General features: G+C 58.9%; 2 protein-coding genes across 2 annotated transcripts; both read left to right on the top strand.

The window, feature by feature from the left end:
- Window positions 1-542: 542 nt before the first annotated feature.
- Window positions 543-5,483, top strand: FIS1 (fission, mitochondrial 1). The gene is made up of 5 exons (XM_004705614.3): window positions 543-656; window positions 1,477-1,609; window positions 3,565-3,641; window positions 4,727-4,832; window positions 5,146-5,483. Exons 1-5 carry the CDS (start codon window positions 612-614, stop codon window positions 5,241-5,243), a joined length of 459 nt encoding a protein of 152 aa, XP_004705671.1. The 5' UTR covers window positions 543-611; the 3' UTR covers window positions 5,244-5,483.
- Window positions 5,484-7,375: 1,892 nt separating this feature from the next.
- CLDN15 (claudin 15) lies at window positions 7,376-11,821 on the top strand. Its single transcript, XM_004705613.2, has 5 exons — window positions 7,376-7,592; window positions 9,880-10,044; window positions 11,087-11,168; window positions 11,264-11,380; window positions 11,465-11,821. The coding sequence occupies exons 1-5, from the start codon at window positions 7,376-7,378 to the stop codon at window positions 11,598-11,600; spliced, it is 717 nt and encodes a 238-aa protein (XP_004705670.1). The 3' UTR covers window positions 11,601-11,821.
- The last annotated feature ends 1,512 nt before the right edge of the window (window positions 11,822-13,333 follow it).

Raw genomic sequence — 13,333 nt, 5'->3', positions numbered from 1 at the left:
CTCATAAAAGATTTCGTTTCGGGAACCCTATATACTGTATGGAGTCAGAATAGGGGCCGGGGTGGCTTTTGTGGATTACGTATTAGTCAGCTCATTGCAAGGTCAGCTGTTCGAACCCCACAGCCATTCCACAGGAGAACGTTGAGGCTGTCTCCGCCCCTAAAGACTGACAGCCTCGGAAACCCACAGGAACAATTCGGCTCTGCCCTGTTCCGTGGAGTCTGAATCGAACCGCTGGCGGTTTGGGTTTTGGGGTGGCGCAAAAGGAAAGGTCCGTGTTTCAAACCCTCCCAGTAGCTCCTGAAGGAAGACGTGGCGGTCTGCGGACGCAAACCTCGCTGCAAGCTCTCTGGGACCTTCCCTGCGGGGCTAGGAGTCCCCGGGCAATGAACTCGCGTGGGCTTTCCGCTGTCCTCCCCACCCCCGCCGCCAGGGGCGCCGCCTTGGGAGGAAGGGGCGGGGCGTCGCCTGGTCGGCGTGAGGTGATTGGCTCTGCGCGGGGGAGGGGCCCACATCCGCCAGGCACCGGAAGAGGCTCTCCGCCCTTGTCGGTGGGCCATGGAGACGGTGGCGCCGTAGTGTCTGGTGCGGGACTTGCCGGGGCGGCGGCCATGGAGGCCGTCCTGAACGATCTGGTGTCTGTGGACGACCTGCGGGTGAGGCCTGGCCCTGAAGGAAGGGACGGGGCGACTCTGACAGGCGGGTCCCGAACGAAGGCTAGGGGCGAAACCTCTTGCTGACATCAGTTTCGCCCGGGGCAGCCGACCTAGAGCTTCCGGTAGGCTGTGCAGCCACCGAGTGTGGCCCAAAGGTTGCGTTTTGCCCCAGAGGCTAGTGGGAGTTGTGGTTTCTTGAGCCACCCCCCTGAGACGAGGGGCCTGGCTTGGGAAGACCGGCAGGGTCCACCTTCAGTGGCAGAGGAAGACGGCGACCACCGTACGATGTCACTTACTACTCAGTCCGCTGCGGGGTTAGGTGTGCCGCAGACGTACAGTCGTGCTGCGATCTTCGGTGCTCCAGTACAAAGGGACATCCGAAAGTTAGCCCGGAAATTCCACCACTTTTCCTCCAACTTTTTGAAGCCTCCTCGATAGGCACCATTTTTATTCCCATTTTGCAGACACGAGAATCCCCACTTCTGGCTGGGTAAGCCAGGCTAAGGAAAGCTGCCAGGCCAGGGCTGTCGGTGAGCCGCCGCCTCTCACAGCCTGTCCATTGTTCACTCCCCGCTGGGTCAGCTGCCCCGGGCAGCGACGGCGCCTGGAGCCGCCACTAGGGGGCCGGGACACTGGTACCATGGGGTGAGGTGTCCCAAGAGACACCCTGACCTGCCCATGGACTATGCGAGTGTCAGAACCCGGCGCCCACGGCCAGGGCTCCCCAGGGCAAGGATGGCTGGCACATGGACACCCGGGTCCAGGTGGAGAGCGGGCATTCCTTCATTTCTGAGTGATTCCTCTCTTCTCCCCCTGGCAGAAATTTGAAAAGAAATTTCGATCTGAGGCGGCAGCAGGGTCAGTGTCCAAGGGCACCCAGTTCGAGTACGCCTGGTGCCTGGTTCGAAGCAAGTATAACGATGACATCCGGAAAGGCATTGAGCTGCTCGAGGGTAAGGTGCAAGGCTGCTCAATACTTCGCACCTGCCCAGCAGTGCCCCGTCCTCCCCGTCCCTATGGCCACTGACCTCACGCCATGCCCCCGCCCCCTGTTGTCTCACATGCCGGGGACCTCTTGTGGCACGGAACCCTCTGGCATGGCTTTTTGCAGTTATTTTCCAGTAGTTACGGAGCCAAACTGCTCCCCACACCCATCCTTGTTTTGCCAAGCAGTCACAAGGCTTACGTGATCCGGTCCTCAAACCACAGTGGTAATTGAACTAGTCTCAAGAGAGCGGCTGTCTCAGGTCTCAGGGCTCATTCACTCATGGCTGAATGGGGACTTGAAGCCCCTGGGTGATGAGGCCTACCCTCTGCTCTTTGCCCTCAGCTGTGCGGCTCGCTCAGTGGCTGTCATGGAGAACCCATTTGTGGGGGTTTCATTGAAGAGGCCCAGGCAACCATCCGATTTTTAAAAATAGGGTTGGGGTGGGCACCTGGTGCTTTTTTGACAGTTATTCTATTTCCCATTGATTTCAGGCGGGCTACCATTTTTCAGAGGGCATCGTACTTGACTTTTAGTTTCTCTCTAGCCCTCCTTCCCTAATAATCCTAGTAAGCCAACCAATTGGTGTACCATCCAAGGACAACGAAGGTACATCTCTGAAAATGAGACTCCTCTTCCATGGCCATCATTTCACCCGACACTCATCTCTCTATCTTGTCAACTCAGACTTTTCAGGTTTGCCTCAGCAGGGCACAGCTGCCAAAACAGCGTAGGAGACATTTCCTAGTCTAGGTGAGGAGACAGGACGGGCCAGTGGAAGTTTTATGTGGAATACAGCTGAATATATAAGCTTAAGCACGCACATGAGCCACACGGGGTCAGTCAGAGAAGGCTCACGGGAGGTGAGTTTTGAGGATGAATCCTGGAAATGGTTGCCCTGAGACTGTCTTTAAACCAAAACAGCCCCAAAGTCTTCTTAAGACAGCACGACAGCTTAGCTTAACTAGTACAGAGGGTCACGAGCCTTTTGCTCTGTCAAGCGCTGTCTGGGACCAACCTGACAGCAGGTTAGGAAGGAGACACAGAGGGCGGTGCGTTCCGGGGAGGAACCAGCGCCCCTGACATGCGCCTATAGAAATTGGTGCGTGTGCTGCAGTGTGTTCTTAACAATAGTAAGCTACACTTTTTAAAAGGGGGTTGGGCACATTAATTTTTAACACTGCTTTGGACAGCAAATGGCTACAGCTAAACCACCAAACTAAAACCCAAACTCGCTCCCATCAATTGATTCCAACTCATAACGACCCTGTAGGACAGGCTAGAACAGCCCGCGTGGGTTCCCAAGACTAACTCTCTACGGGAGTAGAAAGCCTCATTTTTCTCCCTCCTCGCGGCTGGTGGTCTCGAGTTGCCGGCCTTGCAGAATGCAGCCCAGCACAGAAGCATGATGCCACCAGGGCTCCTTAACTAAAACACCGAACCAAAACCAGATTCTTTGCCATCGGGTAGATTCCATACATGGCATCCTTATAGGGCAGAGTAGAACTGCCCCTGTGGAGTAGAAAGCCCCGTCCTCCCTGGGAGCAGCTGGTATTTTCAAACTGCTGGCCTTATGGTCAGCAGCCCAACATGTAACCACTATGCCACCAGGGCTCCTTAGTTAAAACACAGTTTTGAAGTCCTTTTGACATCTCTGGTGCCTCGATTTCCTTTAAGTCCACGTGGATGAACAAGATGTGGTGTTGATTCTGGGGGTGTTTGTCACCAGCGGTGTTGGGGCGCCCTCAGCTCATGCTGCCCTGGGACTCACTGGGAAGCTAAGAGTGATAGGAGCTGAAATGGACGCTCGGACACGGACTTTCTCAGGGCTGCCCAGGAAGCCAGCGGGTGGTATAGATCTCTGGGACAGAAGTACTAGGAAAAAGAAGCCACTTCCACCGTCTTCCTCTTCCTCCACCTCAGAGCTGCTGCCCAAAGGAAGCAAGGAGGAGCAGCGGGATTACGTCTTCTACCTGGCTGTGGGGAACTACCGGCTCAAGGTAAACAGGGCTTCCAACTAGTTTTGTTCAGATCAGCCAGGACGACAGAAAGCAATGAGAATAGACTTGATTTTGTCAGATGTGGGTGCACAGCACCCTGCTAGAAATGTGATCTCCCTCCTAGAGAACAAGGGAAGTGTGCACATAGCTAGAAACCAAATCACCTGACCCGCAGAGTCAGAAACGGGAGCCTCTCAAACGTGGCAGCCAACTGCACCTCTGGGCAAGTGTGTCACTCCCCACCCTCCCGCGCAGGCTCCTGAAGGGCTCACCTGCCTCTTGCAGGCTCCCATCGCATGCCTCCAGACCCCGAGTCTTCTTCCATACAGGTCATCCTGGCGCACCCACAGTTCACCAATTTCAGTCTGTTCTGATTTGCAGCATCAGCCCTGACTGAGTGAGTTCAAAGCCCTGAAGGTGACGTAGAAAAGGCCCCTCCTTCCCAGCCACCCTACTTGTGGGAGCCACCAAACACCACACTCTGCCGTTGAGTCGATGCCAACTCCTGCGATCCCAGAGGGCAGAGTAGAACTGCCCCTGAGGACCCCAAGACTAACTTTCCTTGAGTAGGAAGCCACCTCTTCCCCACCCCAGCCCCAAGGGGTCACTAGTGCCTTTGAACTGCTGGCCTTGCGGTTTATAGCCCTCCATGCAGCCCACTACGCCATCAGGGCTCCCCTGTGGGCACTATGGTACCCTCTGAGTCCTCTCCGGAGTAGAGCCCATGGACACCAGGAAGACTGGATAAGCTGGGGGTGGTATCAGGTACAGAGGTACAGGATGCTATCAGATCAGAACTCTGAGGGAAGTGAGAGAGAAGATCCGGGTGCTGAGGGTGTGGGGAAAAGTGACGTCAGGATTGGGGTGCAGCCCAAGCCTTGGGCTGTTATCTCCCCCAGCTTATCACCCCCACACAGTTGGGGCAGTTGGTGGACTCTACTCCATTGGGTGGGGCTGGAGTAAGGGCGGGAGAGGGAGGAGCCCCTAGGGTGAGAGGAGGGGAAGGCCCCTCCAGGGGGCAGGAGGAGCGAGCCAAGCGCATGCTGAGGGGTGTGTGTGTGTGTGTATGTTTTCCCTGGGTGCAGGAATATGAAAAGGCCCTAAGGTATGTGCGTGGGCTGCTGCAGACGGAGCCCCAGAACAACCAGGCCAAGGAACTGGAGCAGCTCATTGACAAGGCCATGAAGAAAGGTGAAGGCTTCCTCTCTGCCCTCTCCTCTCTTCCACACCCCGACTCCTTGGTCCACCAGAACACACTGTGCAGACCACCCCTCCCTTCCTGGCCCAGTCCTTCTGGCCTCTGTTTAAATCACCAGCACCAACACCACCACGCAGATCCTCCTCCAGATCTCCACCCCTCACCAGGCGCCTCTCCCATCCACAGAGGCCCTCACCACATGACGCGGGGTCTCAAGGACCATCTCCTGCCAGGAAGAAGCCTGTCACCAGAGTCCCTGAGGCTGAGTCTGGGCTCTTAACATTGTCTCCCTTTTGTGTCCCCCAGATGGACTGGTGGGCATGGCCATCGTTGGCGGCATGGCCTTGGGTGTGGCAGGACTAGCTGGCCTCATCGGACTGGCTGTATCCAAGTCCAAATCCTGAGCACACCGGAACCGCTTCTGCGCAGGGCACGCCACCTGGCCTGCACTCACGGGAGTTGAAGCAGCCTACCGAGGGGCCGGCTCAGCAAGAAGGACGCTCAAAGCCAGCCCCCTCCTGTCCCTTCTCTGCTCTCCTTGGTCTACTGTGGTCTTCAGCCTCCTCGCCCCTCAGACCTGTCTCCTGGCCCCAGATCATGTGCTTTGGGATGTGTGTAAATAAAATTGGTCTTTGGCTTGGGAACGGCTGTGTCTACATCTGGGGAGGGGACCATAGCGCATCACGTGGAGGGGCTCTGTGTTTTTCCACCCTCCAGGCCTGGTGTAGGGTTCTCCTTTGTCTACCCAACGATGCAGACCCCACACCCTTCCTCCACCTTCCCCCCCAGCCTGAGCCTGGAACAGTGGTCGGCAGTGTGGGAGGCGGCCTTTGCACAGTCTGAGAATCCTGGGAGCAGGAGGTAGCTGGCAGCCGGCCAGGCACAGTGGAGGGGCCACTGCCCTCTCTGCATCCTGTCTCCCCTGACCCACTCAGCTGCCTCCGGCCAGTGGAGTTTTCCACAGGGGGCTGGACCCCCCACTTGGCTTCCTCCAGACCCTCCCCCTGAACTTCCGCCTCTGCCCTCCTCTTACCCCGACCTCTTGAGGGGAGGGTGCTGGCAGCTCCAGAGGTTGAAGGTTCGCGAACTACCCCAGAGAGGGGGAAGGCTGGGGCCAGTCCCACCCAGTGTGCTCTGCCGGCACCTTCTCGTGCCAGGCTCCAAGTGGGCCTGTCTAGTTACCCTTGCATACTGCTCATTCCACAACCAGGACCAACCCAGGTCATGGGGTAGGGGCAGGGGATTGGCGAGGGAGGTACCTAAGAAACAGGAGCACTGAAGTAGCCTGCCACAGCGAAGGGGAGAGGGAGTCCCACTCGCAGCAAGTGCTCCCGCCAGCTCAGTGACACCGAACAGGCCTCCTCAGACACAGCCTAGTCCCTACTTGCCAGAGGGTAGGGGTGGCCGGGGCTCTGGGCTTGGGCTTCTCCTTGGCAGGAAATGAGGCCAGTCAGATTCGGACAGGTGTTCAGAGGTTTCTAATCCATCACAGTTAATGGAGCTGGTGACAGCTCTTGATAACTGAGCTTGTTAGGGCGATTAGCCCCTGAGCCGGCTCTGGGCCTGGGCTGTATCTCCATGCCAGCCCCTCGGCAGCAGGGTCAAGCTCCTTGCTGAGAATCAGATCAACCTGTGGGGGGAGATTAGAGCTCAAGTAGCCTCCCATGGCCCCCAGATCCAGGTTCCCAGTGGTCCAGCCGGTCAGACGTGCTGAGAGCTTTGATCTGTGGTCATGCTTCTTGGGACAACCCATGAACTAAGTGCTGTCCTCTCTAGTTTACAGAAGCAGAGGGCAGCGCAGTGGAGCTAAGGATGTGTGCCCACGTTGCTGGCCGATATGTTGGCCGATGAGGGAGTCTCATCCAAACCCGGGCTGGTCGGTTTCTCCCACTCCATCCCTGCTTCCACCCTGCTCTCCTGGCAGCTGCAGGTGCTCCCACCCCGAGTGAGAGTGAGGGCTTTGTATTCCTTGGCTGGCCATCTGGAGGGGACACTGGGCTCCCTCCCTCTCCACAAAGGCTGCAGTGGGATTGCGGGCAGAGAGCATGAAGTGGGCCCGCCTGTGTTGTCTGTGTCTGCAGTTAGCGTTCCTCAGCGTCCCTCTTACTCCGCTCTTGGGGCCCGTGATGGAAGTTCCATCGGAGACATGTGCTTCCTCTTGCTTTGAAATGCCTCCGGGGGGGCCCTTTCATGCTGCGTATATCCGTTAAGTCACTCCCCGGTAAGTCATCTTCCCCACCCTTGTGGGGCGGCCCAGAAGCAGGGGGGAGGGAGTGGACTTTTGGCCGATGCATTTATTCCCTCCATCGCCCAGTCAACAGCTGCAGCTCCTGGGTGCGGGGCTCAGCTCCCTCTTGGATCTTCCAGGCAGCAGGGATCCGATCTGGGGAGGTGAGGCTGAGCCTGCAGCTGGACTGGCCCTGGTCCTCCCCAGCCTGCCTCAGCCAAAGCCCCTTCCAATCCCCCCCTGGGGGTTCTGCCCCGCCCCTTCCCTGGGGCCTAGGTCCAGGCACCCCCCAGGACCCTGCCTCCCACCATGTCGGTGGCTGTAGAGATTTTTGGCTTCTTCCTGGCAGCGCTGGGGCTGCTGCTGCTGGGGGTGACCCTGCCACACAGCTCCTGGCGGGTGTCCACCGTGCACGGGAGCGTCATCACCACCAACACCATCTTCGAGAACCTCTGGCACAGCTGTGCTACGGACTCCTTGGGAGTCTACAACTGCTGGGAGTTCCCGTCCATGCTGGCCCTCTCTGGTACTGGGTTGGAGGCTTGGAGGCTCGGCTTGGGGAGCAGAGGGGGGCAGGGAGGTTGGAAGGAGAGTGCACTGGGGAAGATGGGCACTGCTCTTGGCCAGACTTGGGGGCTCTGAGAGCCTGGGCAGAGATAGGGTGTGTGTGGGTGTGTGTGTGTGTTTGTTAGGTTTGGGGTTCTTGGGTCAGTGGGTTTTTTAAGGCACTGGGAGGACTAGAGCCTACAGCTCAGGACCAGACCTGGTCTCTCAGCTGCCCGGTCTCTCGGGGGCCCTCATCCACTACTTCCTGCTGGCCCCCTGTCACTTCCCTAGGGGAGTGCAGCCTCTGTACTAGAGACCAAGAGGAGGTGGTCCTGTGTGTGCCCACTCCCCGGCCCCTCCCGCCAGGTCCTCCTGGGGCCCGCTTGCTCTCCTGGCATCATCCTGTGGCTGGCTGGTGGGAGAAGGGGACCGAGGTTAACACTGGGTATGAAGCAGATCCCCCAAATTCTCTCCCAGAGGTTTAGGGGTCCTTGATGTGTCTCATGCCCCTGCTAAGGCTCGAATCTAGGGAGGCAGCTGCTGCCACTGTCGGGTGTCCCACAAAGCAGGGGCTTGTACTTTTCCCATTTCTTCCATACCAAATATCCTGCAAGTTCCACCGCCCCCCCCCCCAAACCTTATACTCTCATGTGCAGAGGCTTCAGCAAGTTCGTGGGAAAATGGAATGAAAATGGGCTTTTCCCACGAATTTTTAGACTCTCCGTGTGTGTGTGCGTGTGTGTGTGTGTGTGTGTGTATGTGTGTGTGTGTGTGTGTTATTTACTTATTCATTTATATGAAAGTTTGAGTAGGACCTAGGCCGGAAGCCCCAAGTGTTGAATGGCCCCAAGGGACACTGGTGGCAGCCAGATGAGCAGCCTCAGCATGCCCACCTCCCCAGCCCCAACCCCAGCATGCGCTCAGGCGTTGGGCACCTCCAGTGTGAGGAGGAGACTTTGCTGAGAGTCCATCCACCCAAAAGAAGCCCGGAATGGAAGTCCTGCCCTCGGCCCGAGGGAGGGCCTGGTGCACTGGGATGAGGTGCAGGTTCAGGGCCCACTGGAGGGGATGTGCAGAGGACACAACTGCCCATCCTTGGCGTCACCTAGGCTCCGGGGTCACGCTAGTTACGCCCACGTTCCGTGAGCACATTGAGCACCTGCAGCCGCCCTGCTGCTCTTTGGGGGCAGTTGGAGAGCCCCTGCTAGGCCATGCACCCTTTCCCGAGAGGCCTAGAGGTAGGAGACAGGGACCTGGATTCGGGCTCCAGCTGTGGGTGTCATTTCATCATCTCCCACTGGCCACTCCCAGTCCAGCCGGAGCAGCCTGGGAAGCCAGACTTGGTCTCTGCCCCTGGTGTAGGCGGCTACGGGACTGGGTGGGAGGAGGCGGGAGCCCCAGAGGGAGTGAGGAGTGAGAAGGCGCTGCTGGAGAACTTTGGCCCTCCTTCCTCCCTCCCACCCACTCCTCAAGCCTTCACATCTCTTGGCCTTTCCCCCTTGGCTCCCTGATGGCACTGCCCCGCCCGCCCGCCCCAGGAAAGGGGGGCAAGGTCCTTGGGAGTTGTTGGCAGCTATGAAGGGCAGGAGATGGGGGAGGGGGCCAAAAAGGAGCCAAAGGCTCCTTTCAGCTTTATGAAAGGGGAAACTGAGGTCCTGAGAGAACTGGACCAGTCTGACCTGGATTGGCTGGCCCTGGGCCAGGAACCCCACCCCTCTGGGGTAGGCCACCACTGCCCCCTCCTGGTGACTCTTATTAGAAGGAGCCCGAATGGGAACCAGGTGCCCGCAGGAAGCAGGGTGCAGTTTCTATCAGGCACACAGAAAGTGTCCACATGGTTCCACAGGGAAGTGTGGTCCCAGGGGACATTCGCCAATGTCTGGAAACGCGCTCAGTGGTCGCCGCTGGGTGGGGTGGTTGCTCCTGGCATCTCGTGGGCAGAGGCCAGAGATGCTGCTGAACCTTCCACACTGAGCTGGGCAGTGCCCCCCACCTCTACCCCCACCCCAGCCAGGGCTAAAGCCGAGCCCTCTGTTAATGAAGGTCTAAGCAAAGGGCACCGGGCTGGGGGCGAGGCAAGTGCCACGTGGGTTTCCGGGAGCAGGTGCCACTGCTCGGAACTTGAGCGGCTGGGGCGGGGCAGGGGGACCTGACCAGAAAAGAAGGGCAAGACTTGGGCGAGTTGGGGCAGGGGGAGAGGGGGCTGGCTCTGGAGCAGATGGGGGTGTGGGTGAGTGGCTGACAGTTGTGCCTCTGCCCCTCCCCAGGGTATATCCAGGCCTGCCGGGCGCTCATGATCACGGCCCTCCTCCTGGGCTTCCTGGGCCTCTTCCTGGGCATCATAGGGCTGCGCTGCACCAACCTCGGGAGCATGGGGCTCTCCCAGAAAGCCAGGATGGCGGCCATCGCAGGAGCCCTGCACCTACTGAGTGGTAATGCCTGCCGCAGACCTGAGAGCTCCCCCCTCCCCCCCTTGCCACTCCCTGCCGACCCCTCCTTCACCAAGTCCCTGGGCTACAAGCTCATCCATCAGCTGCCAGTACGAGTCCACAGGGGCCAGGGTGCATGGGTGAGAGTTCAAAGAAGAGGGTCAGACCCGGTCCCGCAGAACCTCCTTTGCGGGGGGAAGGGGGTCATCCCAATAAGACAGGTGCATGCACGCACACACATGCACAGCAACACCACCCGAGGGCTGGCCACCATGGTTTGGTTTGCCAAGCTTTTCGATACACACCATCTCACAGTCAGCCTGGCAGCCTGGTGGTATGGCCGTGTTCTGTAGGACCCCTCCCCCACTCGCTGAGCACCAAGGCCAGGCCTGCCACCCAGGGGTCAGCCACCACCAGGCGCTCCGTGCTTTCAAGGATGGGGAGGAATTGGAAGGGGCTACTGTGATCGAAACTTCCCAGTTGAAGGGTGAGTAAGGCTTGTCCCTCCGGGAAAGACAAGGCTTTCTACTTCCATAGAGTTAAGAGTCTGGGAGCCCCACAGAGGCAGTTCTACCCTGTCCTCCTCGGTCACACACTGAGTGGGTGTGAGCTCGATGGCAGTGAGCCTGATTTTAGAGGCAGGTCAGATGGCCTAGTGATTACATGTCGGACTGCTAACCGCATCAGCAGTTCAAAACCACCAGCTGCTCTGCGGGAGAAAGAAAGATGGGGCTCTCCACTATAAAGAGTTAGTCTCAGTGGGAACTGGCTTGACGGCAACGAGTTTGATTATGGTTTTGACGGCAGGGCTGTCTAGGGCCGAGGAGGGGGTAAGCTGTGGGTGCAGCCATGGAGGAGGGAAGTGGAATTTGGAGGGCAGGACTGTGTTTCAGGGTGACCTTAGGGAACGGGAAGGTTTAGGAGCTGGGGAGAGGGAGTGAAACTGCTGCTCATGAGCTTGGTGCCCCCCTCCTCCTCTGGGCCTTGGCCTGCCCACCCACCTGCCCACAGCGAGGGGTGCTAGTGCCCTCTCTTGCTTCCCCAGGTTTCTGCGGCATGGTGGCCATCTCCTGGTATGCCTCCAACATCACCCGAGAGTTTTTCGATTCTTTGTATCGTGGGACCAAGTGAGTGTGGGGGCCCTCACCTGTCAAGACAGTGGGTGGGACTGTCCCCTAGCCCCTGAGTCTCTACTACCTACACCGCCCTTCCCCCTCCCCAGGTACGAGCTGGGCCCTGCCCTCTACCTGGGCTGGAGTGCTTCCCTGCTTTCCATCCTGGGCGGCACCTGCCTCTTCACCAACTGTTGCTGCCCTCCGGAGGACGAGCCTGCCATCAGGTTCGGGAGTGCGGGGATGGGCAGGTGGCTGGGGGATCCTGGGAGAGCCCTAGCCTCCTCTGACAGAGCCCTTCTCCCGGACAGCCCGCGGCTGCCCTACAAGGCTGCCTCCCAGCCCGTACTGCGGTCCAAGAGCCTCACTGCGCCCCTGCCCCCCAAGGACTCGGATGATGAATGTGACAGCAGCTTTGGTCAATACGGGAAAAACGCCTACGTGTAGGAGACCTGTTCTGTGGCCATTTCCCTCGCCGCGCCCTGCCAGAGAGCAGGTTCTCTGGGCCCCACCGCCCATCCTCCCAGATGATGTGGGGGCCCTGGGGCAGCCCCTAGCTCTGACTTGTTGGGACACCCCTCTGGCACCCTCCTGGGCTGGGGACCCGCCTGAGAGGTCACCTGGACACCCTTTAGCTTCTGAGCCTGGGAGCTGGGCCTCCCCACGTCTGTTTCTGTACAAATACATGTGGAAGTAAAGGTATCTGTGGGCCGTTCAGAAGGCGAGGACGTCGTGGGGAGTCATCCCAGAGCAAGCCCAGCCTGTTGTCCTCTCTGGGGTGAGCGGGGTCTCAGGCAGCGAGAGGCTGGGCTGTGGGTTACTTGGGGTCATATTAGAGGTAGAAGAGCCGGCTCTGGGACCTGGGAGCAGTGGGGTTCTCAAGCCCCGTGTCCCTCTCCACCCACCTCAGGTGTGCAGGCTCCTCACCTGGACCTGAACGCGGGTCTCGGGAACTGACAAGTCCCTTGAAATTGTGTTTCTCAGGAACCAGGTCAGGTGTTTCTGGGGGAAAGGTCCCAAGGGCGCTGAGTGGCTCAGTCCAGACTCTGGAGGTCTGTGTTCGAGGTGGCGCCATTAAGGGGGGTGGGGTGGGGGACGGGGGAGTGCCGCTTCAGGACTCCCAGCTCAGATGTGGTTCTGGGTGACGTGCAGACTTGGCAGACCAGAAGGATACTAAGAAGGGGCAGTACCCCTTCGAAATGGGAAGTGAAGTCAAGGTCACTTGAAAACAGGCTGGCAAAAAAACAAACAAACCAGGCTGGCATCCAATGGGGGGAGGGGACACGGCGCTACCCCCGCCTTATGCTGGGATCAGCTCCACCCAGATCTACATGCCGGCTCTCAGGCACACTGGCCACGGTCCCAAGCACTGCGGGTCCTGTCTGTCCTCCCCACCTGCCAAACCCTGAGCTCCTTCCCCAAGGGTCTGCTTCACACCGATGACTCCTCTCCCTGCCCTGCGGCTGGCCCTGGGTCAGCCTCATCCTTTCTTGCCAGGGCCCCCCTGACAGGCGGGCATCCCCTCGCAGGTCACCCCGCCTTGGAGACCCCCCCATGACCTCAGGACAAAAAGTCGCAGAAATTAAGACCTGGCCTACTGGCTGGTACCCGCCCACCTCTCTCTCCACACAAACCATGCTGCCCCCAGCAGCACAACTCAGCTACAGTCACCCAGGACCCCCCACTGTGCTGCACCCAGGGGGTGCACAAGGACACAGGCTTCTTGGCCCCTTCAGTGTGGGGAAAGGAGATGCCCCACCCCCTGGCCACACTTGGCTTTCACAAGGTGTCGGCTGTCCCACCCCACCCCCGGCCAAGCCCAGAGGCGGTGTGGAAGGGCCACACCCAGGAACCGACACTGGGCAGTGTGGTTTGGGCCATGTGATGTCCTGTGTCAGAACATGAGTGGCTTTCTCTTTTAAAAAAGTGACCAAAAACCAAACTCACGGCCACCAATTCTGACTCACAATGACCTTACAGCAGGACGGGAGAGAACTGCCCCTGGGGTTCCAGATGGAGCTCTTGACAGGGGCGGACACCCTGCCTTGTGGGTTTCAACAGCTGACCTTGGAGCCGGCAGCCCCGTGGGTGACCACTTCGACACCAGGGCTCCTCAGAAAGGAGACTACACCTTAGACAGTGTCACAATTTGGAGCAGCCAGGACAGCCCCTCTGCAGTG

The sequence above is a fragment of the Echinops telfairi genome, unplaced genomic scaffold (assembly GCF_000313985.2).
Source record: "Echinops telfairi isolate 266 unplaced genomic scaffold, ASM31398v2 ScPeMD7_5;HRSCAF=22, whole genome shotgun sequence".
NCBI lineage: Eukaryota > Metazoa > Chordata > Mammalia > Afrosoricida > Tenrecidae > Echinops > Echinops telfairi.
This window is presented reverse-complemented; position numbering and strand designations above follow the sequence as displayed.